This window comes from Lynx canadensis, chromosome D2 (assembly GCF_007474595.2).
Source record: "Lynx canadensis isolate LIC74 chromosome D2, mLynCan4.pri.v2, whole genome shotgun sequence".
Lineage (NCBI taxonomy): Eukaryota > Metazoa > Chordata > Mammalia > Carnivora > Felidae > Lynx > Lynx canadensis.
In genome coordinates, this window is record NC_044313.2 from 33,887,321 (window position 1) to 33,905,217 (window position 17,897).

The 17,897-nt window shown below is 46.3% G+C and overlaps 1 protein-coding gene across 1 annotated transcript in view; it reads right to left on the reverse strand.

The window, feature by feature from the left end:
* Positions 1-14,608, reverse strand: part of PDE6C (phosphodiesterase 6C) — a 44,594-nt gene extending 29,986 nt beyond the window's left edge. Inside the window, exons 1-8 of the mRNA XM_030335148.1 lie at positions 14,174-14,608; positions 8,212-8,364; positions 8,019-8,108; positions 6,949-7,089; positions 5,606-5,680; positions 4,596-4,660; positions 4,425-4,491; positions 1,643-1,690 (exon numbers count right to left, since the gene is read on the reverse strand). Of these exons, the coding sequence (XP_030191008.1) occupies positions 1,643-1,690; positions 4,425-4,491; positions 4,596-4,660; positions 5,606-5,680; positions 6,949-7,089; positions 8,019-8,108; positions 8,212-8,364; positions 14,174-14,608 (1,074 nt within the window). The remainder of the gene's footprint in view (positions 1-1,642; positions 1,691-4,424; positions 4,492-4,595; positions 4,661-5,605; positions 5,681-6,948; positions 7,090-8,018; positions 8,109-8,211; positions 8,365-14,173) is intronic.
* Between the last annotated feature and the right edge of the window lie 3,289 nt (positions 14,609-17,897).

Genomic DNA, 17,897 nt, shown 5'->3' on the forward strand with positions numbered 1-17,897 from the left:
GACTTTTTTTCTTTTTTTTCAAGCTTGTGTCATAATTTGAGGATGTGCATCTTAAATAAGCTCCCCGGGTAGCTCTTCTGCTTCCTTCAGCACAGTGAGCCGTCCCCAGAGGCCCAGGCTGGCCTGCCTCTCCTGTGAAGCCTTCTCTCACCTTTTCCAGCCATACGGAACTTTTCTTTTTCAGAATTCTAACAGCACTTTTAGCCTGGAGCGCACAAGGTAGCAGTTTAGATGATTTCCAAATGCTTCGGAGTTGTTGATTTTTGTCTGTGAGGCTATTTCCTAATCCTGCGGAAGAGCATTTCCTACACTGTTGGCTTCCATGTAAGTGAGGGGCCGGTGCTGGGCATATGACAGGTGTTCAATAAACAACTGCTTATTAGTTGGCAAGCTCGTCTTTATACTTGGAATGAAAAGCAGAGAAACCAAGCCTCAACTTATTGTGTCCTGACATTCAAAGCTTTGGGGAAAAAGATTTGAGTGGTTCTCAAAATCTTTATCCTCGGAGCCATGCGTGGCTGCCCCCAAATATCAGAGCAGAGTCCGGGCTCTCCCGGGCCAGCTCCCCCCCATCCCTGTTCCGACAAGGACTGCTTAGGGTCAGATACTTTAGAAAGTGCTTGCCCCCTTGCTCCTTCCTGTGTACTCTTCCCCGGCACCCAACTGCCATAAATGTAGGGGTCAGGGCCAGCACAGCATGGTCACAGTGAGGCTTTGGCTGCAAGGAGGGAGGAACAGGAGCAAACGCGCCATATGGTGTTTGTGTGTTTTCCACATCAGTGAGCAGAGGGACGAACAAGGAGATCCGAGGGAAACCTTCCAGGAAACAAAGCAGGCGCCCGTAGGTTTCCCCAGGCCCGGCTTGCGTCTGCTGCTGCTGGCACACCCCTCTCGCCCGAGGAGGCAGCCTGTCCAGCAGGCATAGCTGGGGCTCTGTGTGTGTGTGTCTGTGTGACAGACAGGAAGACACTGGTGGCTCTCTGTTCCTGACCGGAACTAGGGCTCTAAGTGGATGTTTGTGAAAATAGGGACACAGAACACAAACCAGAAGGCAGAAAGGGAGGGGCCGCAGAGATAGATGCGAGTTTCTCCCCAGCAGTCACGTGGGGAGGGGGTGGCAGAGGGGACAGGTAGGGAGGGGGATCCCAGGATGCTGCAGGAGGAAAGATAAAACCAAGAGTCTGACAGCAGGAGAGGCCCCCGAGGACCCGATAAATAGTTTTTCTTTTCTAATAAGCTGCAGGGAAGGGCCTGGGAAAACCAAAAAGGGCTGAATCCAGGTGGTAGACCTTGTGCAGCTGATCACTCCTGCGAAGAACACTTAGTGAGCACCTATGATGTGCCAGGCGCTGTTTGAAGCACTGAGTGACCAGGAGTGGGAGGGCATGGAGAAGGGGCAGGGTCCCCCCGCTTCCCCGCCCAGTGCTGGGGTGATAAACACCCTGTCTCCTCTCATCCCCCTGCACCTCCCACCTCTTCTCCCTTCCCTGAAGAATCTGCTACTTGGTTGGTGACCCTGGTCCCTCCAGGGTGAATGGGACGTAAGCCTTGTGCGTGCCTCCCGGCCACCTGAGCACAAGGCAGACCCTGAGGATGGGGGAGGGGCAGCAGTGATAGGAGGCCTGGCGGAGGGCAGAGTTACCTGAAAGGTGAAGTACTCATCTGCGGGGGCGTTCAGCATGTTACATATCTGTAAAGCAAGAGGACATGAAAGTCCTGAAACATCGTGCGGAGGGGGGACCACCAACCCACAGAGCAGTGTAAGAAAGGATGCATTTGAGGCGAGGGTTTCTTCTGTGGCTCTCCATGGTTTGCAGGCAAATTATTCACACTGAGCCACGGCTGGGCCAAATTTGCTAACAACACATTGAGGTTCTCTTCTGCTAATTAAGTCATTGTGTGACATTTAGCACAATCTCTGCTTCTGCCTACTCTTCCCAGCCTCTAAGGATTCTTCTTCCAAATTCAAAACTTTTAGCTGTTCAGACCAAGGAGTGGAGGAAGCTGAGGAGAAGGTCATTCTGCTGGGGCAGGGATGACAGAGATTCTGGGAAGGCTCTATTTCCTTCCTTCCTCCCTCCTTCCCTCCTTCCCTCCCTCTCTCCCTCCCTGGCCCAAGGTCAAGGATTTGCCAAGGGATTTGCCCAGGGCAGGACCGAGTCAAGGCACCCAGGGCTCTTGAGTCATAGAGTGCACCACGATATTACAGCAGCCCCCACCCTGCCCCGCCCAGGAATGCATTGTTCTGGCTGGGTCTGCTGAAATGTTTGAAATCATCCTCTAGGCTAGTGGTTCCCAGCCAGGGTGGTGTAAAAGCATCTGATGGGTAGAGGGCAGTGATGCTGCTGAACATCGTACAGTGCATGGGATAGTTCCCCACAAGGAATTGTCTGGCCCCAAATGTCAATAATGTCAAGTTGGAGAAAATCCTGTGCTAGACACAAAATATGTTTTTAGTAAGTCCTGCCTCTTGTAAGTGCATATGATAGGGTGATACCTTTGGGAGTGAAAGGGAGGACTATTGATAACTCAAGCACAACAGGTGTGCGTGGAAGCTGGCCCAGGCAAACTGGATGTATGTTCACCCTAATCATAATTAGAGTCCCAGGAAATGGCTCAAGCTCAATTCTCTGGAAATCACTTTGGGAATGCCAATTTGCCTAATGAGCAATTTTGTGAGAAATACCTTAAACTAGATTTACAACAGTTTGCTGCCAGTCTTGGGCTCTCAGAGAGCAGGGATGGGGCCCAGGGAAGGAGCTCCGATGTGGAAGGCAGCAGTGAAGCATGTGCAGTGGGTCTGTGATAGAACCAAAACCTGGCGGAAAATCCTCCCCTGCTTTGGGAATCAATCCCTTGGCACGTTGGTAATATGGCAAGTTGATGACTTGGCAAATTAACCATTCAATGAACTGGCTTTTGACACGATTGTTTTCTCCAAACTGATTTTTGGGGAAACCCTGTTTCCCTAGAAAACTGCCTAGGTGGCCTGCAAGGAAACAAAGGATGGGGGTCAATGGTCGAGCAATCTGGTTATGTACAGATGCTGAAAAGTTGTGGTATCTGTGGACTCAGGAATGAATTGGAATGTTTTCGTCATTACTACTAAGTCAGGAGTAACATTTAAAAAATACTCCAATTATTTTGGAGTGATTTTGAAAACATGATATTTGTTAGTGTAAAGTGCTGTTTATTCCTAAAAGAAATAAAATTGTTTTTTCTCTTCGTTTTCTTTTCTTCCCCTTTGGCATGTCTCTACCTAGAAAAAGGGATCATGTCACCTGTTTGAGGCCACCTGGTCCTGTACCCAGTGACCCCAGGGTTTAGGCCTCCTGGAAACCCCAAAGCAAAGCACCCTGACATAAGAACATCCTGCAGTCACATCTGGAATTTTCCTTACTCTGCTACTGTTCCAAACCCAGCAACTTTCACACTAAGCAGAGGCAAATTTGCGACAGTGAAAGAAAACAGGAGCTAACCTAGGTTTTATTTCTCCTTCCCTCTGACCCTCGAGTGACTCTATTAGTCACTATAATTCACATGCCCATTTACTAAATAATGAAGATGAATGAACACTGCTCAAAACACAAGGACAACGCTAAAGCGAAATCAAATATGCAAATATGCAAGTAAGTGCTATAAATACATTACAGAAACTTGGATTCATAACGGGGAAGATAGGAAAATGCCAACACTAAGAAATGTTGGAAGCATTGAACTCTCGCAGGGAGGAATCTTGGTGCCAAAAGATGACACAGAAGGTGGAGAAGCCCAACAAGGGAGAGAAATCAGCCACGAGAAGGAAGGAAAGCATGGCTGAGGCAGAGTGGGAAAAATATGGTGACTCTGGTTCTCTGGCCTGGAGACCTGTGGGACCTACCAGAGACCTCTTGCTTGTTGTCTGCCTATATCTTGACTTCTCTTAGCCAGACCTGGCCTGCTATCTGTCCATCCCATCCCATCCCACCCCACGTGATAGACCGGGGCAAAGATCTTCACTTACTTTATCAACCCACTACATTTTGCATTGCAATCAGTGGCAAAGTTCCCCATTTATTCATTTTTCTCTCTTGTCAGTAATTTCCCATGCTTCACAAGTCTTGACCAAGGTAACTGTACTTGAGATCAAATTAAACCTAACATGAATCATGGTCACAGACTTCTAAAGGATGTCTGAAATTTGCATGGCTAACAGAATAAAAAGTTGGGGGAATGGATGAATCTTTCTCACAACGACTAAATATTTTTGTGTAATCTGGAAGTCTCCAGTCAACCTACTTTCAACTGCCAAGATGCCTCTCCCCCACGTCCTGTGTGGGCATCTCACATGTGTGTGCATTTTACTTTCACAACTGCTCCCACCCCTTAGTTGATAAGGGCTTCATCCAGTATTATTCAAGGTTTAAATGTGTTCAATAACTTACAAATCCATTTTCAGCAACATAGGTCGGCAACCCACTAACGAGAGTCCAGTGGTCTGCAGGAGGTGTCCTTGAGGAAGATTAGAAGAAAGAAAATCATTGTCATACAGAGAAGAAAGGCACTGTGCGCAAAAACAAAATGGCAACTTCCTGGCTGCTGAGGACAGTACTCACGGGATCACTTTGATCTCTTCTTTTCCATGTAAAATGTAATCGATGATTTTATAAAAGATGACTTCCTAAGAGGAAAGAGATTATGAGAGTGATCTCATTTCCCAAAGAAAACACTTCTTATAGGCGAGCTTATACTTTAAAACTCATTTAAATGGTACCTTACATTCTAACCGCATTGCTCTGCATAACTACCACCAAATTACTCATGTCCTGATTACAAGCTTGCAACACAACTAGAAAATACTATTGGTTATTTATCTACATGAACAAGCCTGTGAAGCTAAATTTTAAAAGTTGAGTTTATCCAAACAGCTTTCACGGGAATCTTGTTTTACTTTTAGCTGATCCCTTTCTATTGTCCAGAAATACCTGACTACTAACTTCAGTGGAACAAACCATGTAATTTCTCAACCTCAGTCAATGTTTTCTCTTCCCCACTGTATAATGAACATTTCCCACCTTCCAAGCTGGAAGGGACTTGAGAACTAATCTCTCTACTTCTTTGGGCAGATGAAAACCCCAAGGCCTGGACACATTCTATCCCAGTACCTTCACTTTCCTGTGTGTTTGGGAACATGGTGGTGAGACATCGTTCCTGCCCTCTGAAGCTTGTGTCAAGGGGGACACAACTATCCAACCCTTGCCTGGAGTCTCGAGTCCAGCAGGTTTGAAGGAGGGCCTGGGCATAGTGCACTTAAAAAGCTGGGCAGGTGGCTCTGATGTGTCCCTCCCTATTGAGATCTATTGATTCGCTAAGCCCGGCTTTACAGAAAAGGAAATTGAGAGGTTAAACAATGAGTTAAGGCAAGGAGCACCTAGCTGGCTAGGGAAGACCTGGGACTTGAACCTCAAACTCCTTGTCCAGTGTTCTTTCTACTACTCTGAGGTCCCCCAAAAACTTACAGGACTAGAATCCAGGGCTTCTCAGGCCAGCACTCTTCTTTCCTCCCTACTGGTTTTGGCACCCTGTACCATGCACACATATCACTAAGGAAGACGTTTGCACTTACTCTGCCATCTGGTGTCTTTGGACCTTTATAAGGCTCGACTTCTCCAAGTTTGATTGGCCACTCATCATAGAATTCCTGGAAGCAATTATATTTAAACATATTAAACAAACTGTTCCACGACCTACTATATCTTCTATGAGTTTCATGGCTTTGCATATTTTATTTACTTATTTATTTTATAAATCCAGAATTTTAGAGCTGGAAAAGACCTACGATTTCCAGTAATATCGCTTACGAACTTGTGAATGTGAACAAGTCACTCAAGCGTTTTCATCTGTAAAACAGGGATAATAATAGAGTTTATGCTATAGGGTTGTGGTGAGCGTTAATGAACAATACGTACAGAGCACTTGCCCTGACACATAGTCAAACGGACTCAATAGTTAGTGGCTCTTTTACAGATAAATAAACTAAATCTAAATAGGTTAAGAGGCTTGGCCAAGATCATGCAGCACGACCAACAGTGTGGCCACCTTACCCAACATCTGTTCTCTCCCTCTTCCTACTAGACCCTGATTTTATTTAGGTGCCAGGTGGTCATTTTTCTCAGGGAATATGGGCTTGTACATATGGGCCCTGGGTGGCCCATATGAGATGCCTGGGATTAGTCTGAGGGCAGGCACATGGCCCAGTTGTGGACAGTGAAGAAGGGGGAGAAATCTGCCAAGGCGCTTCTGGGGAAGGGTGCTCCTCACATCACATGAAAGGTGATGAAGGTGACATTTACAGGAAAAGCCTCCCAGTTTGGTCCTGTCCATGTGCCATGCCTTGAGCTATAACAGCCATCTTGCCACCCCAAGAGGAGACCTTGCCACCATGCTGAAGGCGGCAGAGACCCTGCCGTGGGAAAACAGGAAGCCCCTGGGGCCTTGATGACCGTGCTGCGTTCTCAATGAATCAGACTTAGAATTGCCCTTCTTCTGCCCTTCTTCTTCCAGGAAGAACTTGGGACTTCTTGTTAAATGAGATAATAACTGTCTTATTGTTAAAGATGCTTTTAGCTGGGTCTGATGTTACTTGTAGCCAAAAGCACCCTAACCCAAATACACTCAACTACAAAGTCCCAGAGCCAGGATCAGAACCCAGCTCTCCTGACACTTGGTCCTGTGTTTATCCACTTAGAACAATTACTCTGAAAAAAATAACTTCAATTCACAAGGAGAATAAGAAACAGAAGACAGTGTTCATTACTTATGCTGAGCTAGGAGAGCTCCAACCGAATGAATGAAACAAGATGAGAAATGAACATTATACATTGTGTGTGAATATTATCCATTTTTTAATGGATCACTGTCTTGTATAGACGATTTGAGGTGAGACAAAATGTATGGAAGAATGAGGACCTTCTCCTTGGTCATGTCCAGCAGTCCAATGGAGTAGCGTTCACAGTTCAGATATGTTCTAATTGTGTAGAGTGCTTTGTGAAATTGCCGCTCAACATCTGTGAGCTCTTCAAATACTTTATTGGCGGACCACATAAGGATCTGAAAGGATGAATTAAAGAGAAAACAGAACAAAATATAGTGAAGACACAGAGCATTAGCCAAAAGAAAGGAGAAGGTGTCTCAGACAAAAAGAACACATATCAGTAAACAATGCAATTTCATTTTTGAACGTGTACCTGTCTGACAAACTACTCAGATGCAAGGGTGTGGGTTTATGAAAGTGGTAACTCATGATTGGTCCCCGTGCCCGAATGTTTTGGCTTCAAAGGGCAAGTGACCTAAAATTGGAGGCAGAGGCAGTTTTGGGGGAGAGGGTCCAGTATTGGGGGCCCTCTGGCTCGTGCTGGCAGTTAAGGGGAGAAAGCCATAGGCCTTGTTCCATGCATCTTGAGCTACCCAGAGGTAACCTTACCTGGACAGTTGGATGGGAAGGGATGTGGAAGCCCTCCATCCCCACCACTCTCCCCCACATTGTACTGATGAAGAAACTGAGGTTCAGAGAGCAGCCTGGACTCAGGCCCCCTGGTTACCAATGTTGTTCTTTATGCTTCTGGCTCAAGGAGGCAACAGACTTCAGAAGAGTGATTTGCTCCTCAAATTAAGGGGTTCAATATGTAGCAGGCACCGCTAAGAGCTTTATGTTACAAACTCATATAATGATCATTTGATAGTTACAACAAGCATGTAGGGTAGGTTACTCTAATTATAGCCAACCCACAGAAGAAACCATGGCTACCCGGGATAAAGACTGAAGAAAGGCAAGCCAGTGGTACCTACAGACGGAGAGGCAGGGAAGGGGGGTGGGAGGCAGGAGCAGACCACGAGAAGACAACTGGGACTAAAGTTTGGGAATCTGCTCCGTGTGGTTTAAACCCCCATGAGTGATAGGAGGGGTCTGAGCTTGTTGCCTCTGAGTCCCTCTGTCAGAACAGGTCGGCATGGAGTGATTAATGTCACCTTCCTGTTACCTGGCTTCTCCGGGATTCAATACTGTACAGGTACTGGGTGTGATGAAGTTTTAGGATGACAGAAACAAAGCTGAGGTATTTGGAAAAGACCTATGGAAGGCAGAGAAAACCAAATCAGGTATGATATCTTTCTCTCGTTAAACAACAAATCAGTTTCCCAAGTCTCTGACTCGATGCCCAGGGTTAGTGTTACCTCCTCGTCCTCTTTGGAAAATTCAGATGCATTTACTTTGTTAACTGCCATAACCACAGCAAGAACCTCCTTGCCTATCATGATTGGTGTTGCCAGCAGGTTCTTTGTGACATAGCCGGTTTGTTTGTCCATGAAGTCAGAAAAATGGCTGTTCTGAAAGACACATTCACATGTTTGCCACAGCAGCACAGAACCACGCAGTGTAGATCCGGGAATGGCAGCAGACCACTCTCTCTAGTCCAAACCGTACAGACAACCGGGGCCCCGGCACAGTGGTCCCACACACACCCCCATCCCATGATTGCACAGAATGAACTCACCGGTCTCAGGACGAGCATCTCCCACCTGAGCTATGGCCTCTCTAGGTGAGGCTGAGGTTGGGCCAGGAGAAAAGAGGTGATGTCACGGCAAAGTGGAAAGTGAAGTGCTATGAGGAAGCAAGGTTACAACGGACAGAAAGTGTGCTGGGAAGGAGCGCACAGCTGGGATTACAGGTATAGGCCACCGAGCTCTTCTTTCTAATTATGACAATAAAATGTGCACTTGGAATCAGACAACCAGTATATCATAACACAAAGAAAAAGATTAATACTCTCCACCTGATTCTAATCTCACCAACTTGAGAGAACCAGTGTTAACTGCTTAGTATGTTTCCTTGCGTACCTTTCCCTAATGTTTGGACAAATGATTTTCTTTTTCCCTTTTCATAAAGTTTTCTTTTCGAATTTATGCATGACATTCATCACATAACAATATTTTGTGGACTTCCCTCCGGACCAGTGCATATGGATGTGAATTTACCCTCTAGATTCTTGTACAATAGCGCAGTGTGGGAGCCCCGTGGTCCACTCGACCATTCTCTACTGACTTAGACTGTTTATAGTTTTCCCCACTACAAACAACGTTGTGCTAATCATGCTTGCTTTCGTTTTTATGTGATGGATTCCCCAAAGTGGAAATCCCTTTTGCTGGATCCACAGGTGTATGTGGTTTTTATTTACACAGATTACTTTCATAACAAGTTGGAAATCTTACTTCCACTGGTCATGTGTGAGAGGACCACTCTCTTGCCAGCACGAGATGCTTACTAGTTTTTAATGTTCTACCAACCTAATGTCTTTCATGCATTTTTTTTTTTAATTTCTCTCTTTGGGAGAGACGAAGAGGATCTTCCCAGATACAAGCCTCATGCAGTAGACGCGAGAGATGATTCTAATACCCTCACCATGGGAAGGGCACAGTGATGAGTTTGAAGAGGCCCATAAATGGAAGAGCGTCAGAGGATCAAGGATAGTCGTTCTTACCAGCTGTAAGTTAGAGGATCACGCACTCTAGATGGGTGTAGACTCAGCCTTTTGTGGCTCATACTATCTCTCCTTTGAACCTTCAATTGAACCTTCAACTGAAACTTCAATTGAACCGAACTTTCAGGCTGACTCTGAGACTCACAGGCCAAAATTAATGTGGTTTTCCTTTCATAGGTTGTATTATTTTCATTTCCCTGTGTTGATGGTGCTTCTAAGAACAGCACAAACCCCTAGAGGCTGGACTCTGTTCAGTTTCCCAAATTAAAAAGGTGGGAGTCCTCTGGTGTGAGACTTCTGGGCCGGAATCTACCAGGGAACAGGGCCACTTGGTCAACAGAAGTCACAGCTCAGCTCAGAGCAGTAGACCTGGGCTGTGCCTCACAACCATCTGCAGATAAATGCGGATCTTCAGACCCACCGAGTCCTAACCTCCTAAAACAGATTCAATCTCCCCCAGGAATCTGTACTTTCAGTGGGTGATTCACTCCTGTGGAGGATCCCTTAGAAGCAGTGAGATGCTAAAGGAGTCAAATGCAGCCCCTTATCCCAGATTTCTTTTCTACCTTTCCTACCGTGGACCCACACAAACCAGCCATTTACTTAGGCTCTGGAGTCAGAGTACCCTGGCTGAAACCAGGCCTCAGTTTACCAGCTGTGTGATCCTGGGAAGGCTACTTAGCCTTTGTGAAAACAGGAACACTGATACTGTGAACTGTCCAGAGTTCCTGACACATAGAACAACGCAGGATGGGTAGAGCACTTAGAAAAGTCTCTGACACATAATCGATGGTCAAAAATTACTGGGAAGAGACACCTGGGACTTCATTGGGCCTCCCTGGATGAGCAGTAGTTCTCTCTTGTGATTACCGTTCTGCCTCATTTACACACCGATCTCGGCCACTAAATGAATAATCAAAATACCAGACACACGCACCAGGGGATGATGGAGTCAGGTAGTGTTTCTTTGCAAACACACTTCACTCTGCAGGTTCAAACCTTGGTGCTATTTTACCCTAGATTCTAAACACAAGGAAATATTCTTAAGTTTAATCGGCTGTTTTGAGAAAATGACTTACAAGTTTCAAAATGTAATGCTTGCTTATTATTGTATCTGAAAGCCCTAGATAAAACCAGCTGTCAGATTACACGGTAGGCGAGGTGAGGCTTTCCAGTTCACTAGCTCAAACAGGCCCCAGTGAGGTATGCTTGAGTAATTCCTGTATTTCTTGGATTCACAAACTCCCCTTGATGGCCCTTCAAAGAAGCCACTGAAGGCAACTGGAGAAATTATGTAGAGCAGCAGACTTACTGTGTCCCTCATCCAATCTTCCCGTTGTTAGATTCTGATGAAACACCATTATCCCTTGAGACCAGGAGCCAGAAAGAGAGAAGAGAAGGAATACAGAGGAGAGAAGTACGGCAGCTATAGGCAACCTGTTAATTATTGAAAACTTAGGACTTCTCCGTGGCTTTCTTTTAAACCACATTCAGAATGAAAGCCACCCATAGAGTTGATCAGCAGTTTGCCCAACAGAGAAAGAAATCATTAACCTGAGGAGGATATCTCTCAGTTTCCTATTATTAAAAGTTTTCCTGTCTTTAACCTGTTTTAAAAACAGGCAATAATCATTGACCCTTTTTTGGCCACCTAAACACAGACCCCGAAAGCCCGTTGGCATAAATATAGTATTATCGTAGTTGTAGTTTACTGAGTACCTACTAGGAACCAGGCACTTTACGTATGTTGAATCTGTATATTTATTTGCCTCTATGTCTCAGGTGCAGAAAAGCAATCTATCACACAATTACCTGGTCTCAGGCCTGCACCTGCTCTGGGGTCGGGCTCTCACCCTACACCACGTGGCTTCCCTGCTATCACTTTCATGGATCCCCCAAGGTCAGGGCATCTGGCTTTACCTCTTTTTCTAGGTGTGACACGTCCTTCCCTCACGTGTGCCAACACTGTCAACCAGAGAGAAGCCACGTGTGGTCAGTGGTGTGGTAAAAGAGGGAGACCTCAGAAGACCCAAGTTATGGTCCCAGACCCGTCACATGCTGCCTAATTGCCATTGAGAAGATTCTTACATATACGGGATGGAAATAAAAACATGGTCCCTCCTTCCTTGCAGGGTCTTTGCCAGAATCAAATAGATTACAAATATGAAAATGCCTAGAAATTGTCAGATACAAAGAAACAGTGAAGAATTAGTAGAAATTTCATTAAAACATTGGTTTCCATCTTTCCCTTTGCAGATTTTACCACAGTTGATTAAAGTCTGGCAAAATTGCAGGGATGTGTGGTAGGGGGAGGGTAGAAAGATCATTGGACACAGAGTGGGGACACCTCATCTAGTCCAGCCCTTCTCACTCACTGACCATACCATGGACTGTAGGAAAGATGCAGCCTCAGCTTCCTCTTCCCAAGGAAGAAGTCAGCTCCAGACTGCCGGAGCCCCTTCCATCTGGTACCCCATGCTTGCCTTGGAATCCACTTTTCCCTCCTGCATCTGCTCACCCAACACACCAGTGGTTTTCAATATTGACTGCATTTTAGAATCGCCTGGGGAGCTTTTAAAAATACTATTGCCTGCATCCCAACCCCTGAGAGTCTGGTGTATTGGTCTATTAAGTCTTGCATGGTATTTTTTTTAAAGCTCCCAATTCAATTTCAATGTGCATTCAGAGTTGAAAAGCACTATTCTGCCAACCATGAGAAAAAACGCTTAGAAGCAGTAGAAATGGAAAGCAAACGAGCTGAGCAGGGTGTCTGTCTTCAACATATACTTCTCTGTTCTGCCCATAACAACCAGGAGTCCTTAGGTAAAAAAAAAAAAAAAAAAGGAAAAACATGACTCCTGCCCACCTCCACCTCCATTACCGTCCTGTTCATGCAGCGTTGCTCACCATGGACAGCAACAGACCAAGGCTGCCTGATCTGTTAAGTAGCTCTCTGCTATTATTCTCTTCTCAGCATGTGGAACTAGGCTCATTAATAAAGCATTACAACAGAAATCATTTTACCTGTCTCTTTAAGCAAGGTTTTTTCCAGAAAAAAAACAAAAACAAAAACAAACTTGCATGTCACTTTAAGTTTGAAGTCCTAGTAATTTTGGAGATGGTGGAGACTGGCAAGAAGCATATTCCCGTGAGAAAGCCTCAGGGTGAGTGGGCATAGCCTCCTAATTGGTGTCAAGAGAATTTTGCTGAAAGGGCCCAAATTGTTTTAGTCACTGAAGCGGGGGCAGTCAGCCCCAGAAGCTTAGACCAGCTTGAACTCACGGAAGGGAGGGATCAGAAAGGACTGAGGGACTCTGTGCTATCTGATGGCAACCCTTGCACCTAAGGGCTGTGGTGTGGTTGTTTGCAGAGTGTTGCTAATGTTTGACGACTTCTGTGCTTTCTGGATCCATGCGGCTGTCCCCCTGTAATCAGCTTCAGGAGGCATGAAGGGGATTATCCTCCTGTGACCAGCTGCCCCCATTCACGACCCAACAAACCTTGGCACAGAAAGCAGAGAGATTTTAGGGACCACTTCCCCATCAATTCCCTTCCATCATAAGCTACTGCTTCCCTTTGGTTAGCAGCAAATCATACTAATGGGGCGTGCGTATAGAAAAAAAGTCAGCAGGAGAAAGTACAGGCTGGTACCTGTGGTTATTGATGAGCAGAACAATTATGAGTGATTTATATTTCCTCCCTTTTGCTTATTTGTATTTTATAATCTTTTTAAAATGAATAAGCACTGGTGGCAAGAAGAGTGATTTTTTTTGTTTGTGTGTTTGTTTTTAAAAGCACGTAACAATGCCTTGTGTTTGTGCGGGACGCTGTGGGTTTTCAGGGGCAAACTACATGACTGGAGTGGATTCTTTTTTTTTTTTTTTTTTTTTTAAGTTTAAGTAATCTCTACACCCAACATGGAGCCCAAACTCATCACCCGGAGATCAAGAGTCACACACTCCCCAGACTGAGCCAGCCAGGCGCCCCTGGAGTTGATTCTGAGTACAGCTGAGTTATAGCGGGTTGGGATGGTCAATTGCACTTATCACCCAAATTTACACTTTTCACAATCCAAATGTGAACATCTGAACTTTCAAATGGTATTATTTTTTATTTCTGCACATCTGGTCTGTAGGTGAAAGTGTTCACTTGTGAGCCAGTCCATCCCAGAGCACAGAGTGACCTGAAAAGGTTGTGAGTGAGAGGTGTGTATGTGTGTGTGTGTGTGGCGGTGGGGGGGGGGGGTGCAGTTCACAAGTCTCAGCATCGAGGAGCTTGCTGATCTCCCAATAGCACCACTGTGCCGCGCTGTTCAGAAGGAAAGTTCCCAGAACAGGGACGAGATGCAAGGAGCACCCGTGGAATGCACCAGGCCCAGGTGAGTTTGCCCGACAAAATGCAAAACACTACAAGGGACACACACTAAAAACTTACTCATTGTTTATCTGAAACTCAACCTGAACTGGGCATCTTGTATTTTTATTTGCTAAATCTGGCAACCCTTGGCCTGGCGGATCCTCTCCCCACCGTTCCTACTCAGGTTATAGCCAAACCCATGCTACAAGGGTGGCCCTCGGCTCCCGGCTCTCTCTCCATTGCTTCCTCCCCTCAGCCCCGCCAAGACGTCCGGTGGGCCCCACCGTCATAAAGCCACCTACCTTGTGCACGTCTGGGACATTAACGGCTTTCTTCGTGTGAGCAACCCAACCCACTATCCCAATTTCCAACGGGAACACGACTTCTCTGTCGGGGCCCACCAGGTTGTCCTCAAACCTGGAGGTGGGGGTGACGTCGAACAGCCGGGAGGCCACCTCAGGCGTGCCGTTGCGAGCCCGGCAGGCGAACAGGCTGCAGCGGTCGGCCTGCAGCAGCTGCGCCAACTTCTGCAGGGCCCCGTGCACCGCGGGCTCGGCGCCGCGGGCCTCCTCCTGCACCGCCCGCAGCAGCTCGGCGCACAGGGCCCACTCATCCGCCGGCGACAGCGCCCCGCTCGGGCCGGGGGCTTCCGCCAGCCTCTTGGCGAAGTACTCCTTGGCAAACTGAGGGTTGTCCTCCAGGTATTTCTCCACGGCCTCTTGGCTGATCTCGCCCATGGTGTGGTTCGCTTTGCTTCTGCTTTTTCAGGAAGGAACACCCTCAGAGCACCGCCTGGGACCCAGTGCCAGAGAGGAGATACATGCTGGTAATGGCACCTCACAAGATCCCCCAAAGATGGAACAGAACGGTTGCTCGCTTGGAAGAGCTTTCAAAAACTGCCGGTAACTCTTGGGCTGTGACAGAAGGTCTGGCTTAGAGTAGGATTCGGAAGCACAGGATTAAAGAGTTCTTCGGGACACGAAATCCCTAAGCATTATTAGCTCATAAGTCCTCAGAGAATCCTCAGAACATCTTAGATCAGCCAGGCGAGTGGCAAGTCGAAGTGATTCTTCCAGAAAAATAACGGAACACGAGCCGCCATCCGCAGCAAGAAGAATCATCGATAATATATCCATTAATGATATTACATTAACATCGATTGACAATTTGACTAATTTTTTCCATGACATATGAAGTGAGACTATGAGACCTTGGAAGTGTCTCCTTATTTGTACAGCAACTTTAATGAGCACGTAGGGGAGATAGAAGCATTTAGCATCCATGCAACATAAAATGGAATATTAATCTTTCCTTCTCTTAGAAGTCCTTTGATCAAACAAGTTGCCTGGCCTACTTTCTCTAAAACCTTCGCCTCTCAATTCCCCTCATTTAAAAGCTTGACCTCGGTAGTGTTGTAAGGGAACAAACCTTAATCTTATTCTAGAAAGGTGAACACGGCAAAACATTTGCCTGGGATCCAAGCCTAATCAAGCCACAACTTAAGCAATAATCCTTGTCAACAGACATGATTGTAAAAAGCAGCCCATGCAGCTGCTAACTGGGTTTTCCTGCCATGCATATTAGTGTGGATTTTGTTTTGAATAGTAATGGCCAGACTCATGCATTTTTGCTCCGAGACACAGTCTGTTAAATCTAGTGGATAAAACCTGTCTTGTCGGTTGCTTGGATCTCCAGCATCTCGGGGGAGGGGGTGAGGTGTGGGGGGTGGGGTTGTGCGTGGAAAAACACATAGTACTACTTAGTTTGGCTTAATGTTCAGTTTATTAAACTTTTACATCCATTAAGCACACTTTCCCAAATATTTAAACACTGTTATACAACTAATAAGTCAAACAACATATTTCATGAACTGATTTCCTTGAATTTTCTTTTTTTCTTTTTAGAGAGAGAGAAAGAGAGAGAACTCATCACGAGGAGGGGAGGGGGCAGAGGGAGAGAGAGAATCTTAAGAAGCCTCCACGCCCAGGTCGGAGCCTGACTCGGGACTTAATCTCACAACTCTGGGATCATGACCTGAGCTGAAACCAAGAGTTGGATTCTCAACTGACTGAGCCACCCAGCCGCCCCCAATTTCCTTGAATACTTAAATGCTGATTTCAAAGGTAGCCAAGGTCTTTTAAGCATTAAAAAAAAAACTATAAACTTTGTAACAGGTTCTCTTGAGTGAGCCCCCATGTTACAGTGACTCTAGAAGTTACCGTTAGACCCACATTTAAGTCTACTTCAAAGATAGCAACGCTGTGCGTTTCATTTACTGTGCTAAACTTAAAGCTTACCTTGATAGAGTGATAACAGTCTTACCGAAAAAGGAAAAGACATCCACTGAGGTCACAGGTTCTACGTCAGGAAATGAGAGGGTCCTGGTTGGAACATGGTTTTCCCAGAAGAACCCAACTCAGACTGGCACTTGTTGAGCTATTGGCTTCTCATGGAGTTCACTTGCTACCTCGAGGGGCCCTGCAGAGCACACACCTTCTGTCCTCCTCTGCCTAGTCTCAGGAGAGTCTTCCTCAGAGTGCTGTTTACTTCAACATCCTATTAGCATCTCATTATAATCAGAGTAATGCAGGGGTTTACCTCTGAAGAGAAAGGAGCTGAGTCAGCCCACCCCTCTCATGGGACCCTCACCTTCTCACAGTTTGGACACTTCCTACTGAAAGAGCAGACCTAGGCTGGCCGACTAGTAACTATGTCCCCGACATGGCCTCAGAAAGAAGTTCCCGCTCAAACCTCAGGCCACGCCTCCTCCCCTTGAGTAACTTTTGTTTTCTAAGAAAGCAGGCTATCAATTGATGCATTCCTCCGAAGTCTAAGGTGGGAGGAAGGGGAGTGTGAGAGGCATGGAAAATGTGAGTAGAAGAGGGAGGGCTTCTCTCAGGTAGGGGCCAGAGGCAGGAGCCCTCATCCCTGTCCAGGCTTAGAACGACCTGGGAGCATTTTTACCCCTCCCCAAACCAATTAAATCAGAGTCTCTGGGGATGGTGTTTGGTGCTAGGTATTTATATAGCACAGCAAGGCTGACAGCCAATGGTTAATAGGTGACCAGTGAGAAACGTTCTGTATACACTGAGGCCAAACATGTTAGAGACCCTCAGACACAATGGTTCTTAAACTTCAGGTGCATCAGAATCTCCTGGAAGACTTGTTCAAACACAGATTGCTGAGCCCCACCCCCAGAGTTTCTGATTCAGTGGGTCTGTGACCACCAGGCCCAACATTTGCATTTTTACAGTTCCAGGTGACGCTGATAATTGCTGATCTGGGACCACACCTTGGCAGCCATTGTTCTATCCTCCCCCAGCCAATCAGCTGAGGCCACGACCCTTCCCCAGCCAATGGGCTAAGGCCATGATCCTATAAAACCTTTGTGCTCTTGAAACCCCCTCCCCCTCCCCCTCCCCCTCCCCCTCCCCCTCCCCCTCCCCCTCCCCCTCCCCCTCCCCCTCCCCCTCCCCCTCCCCCTCCCCCTCCCCCTCCCCCTCCCCTCCCCCTCCCTCTCCCTCTCCCTCTTCTCACCACTGCATCGGTGCAGGTAGGGGATTGAGCTCGAGCTAGCTCGAATAAAGGCTCTTTGCTTTTGCATCAGACTCGGCTCCCTGGTGGTCTTTGGGAATCACAGATTCTGGGCATAACACTACCTAGTTCTTTTGTGTGCCTATGGCACAGCTCCAACTTCTACCAAAAGTATGTTGTGTACTCACAGTTCCCTAGTTCCATCCTTCCCTCATAAGCAGAGAGGAAAAAACACATATCTATATTCCATATGCAGATACATACTTAATAGGAAAAACAAAATACCCACAGATGTTAACATTCCTCTACTTATAAAAATAAAAATTAATTTAAAAATGAAACACATTCTATTATTGCCACCATTCTTTATTTTTGCTTTTATAATTACTCCTGATTTGTGATTTGCTCATTCTTTCAACATGTCTATTGATTATCCATCACAAGCCGCCATATTAGCCTCCGTGGTAGAGACTTCATGTTCCTCCTCTTCTT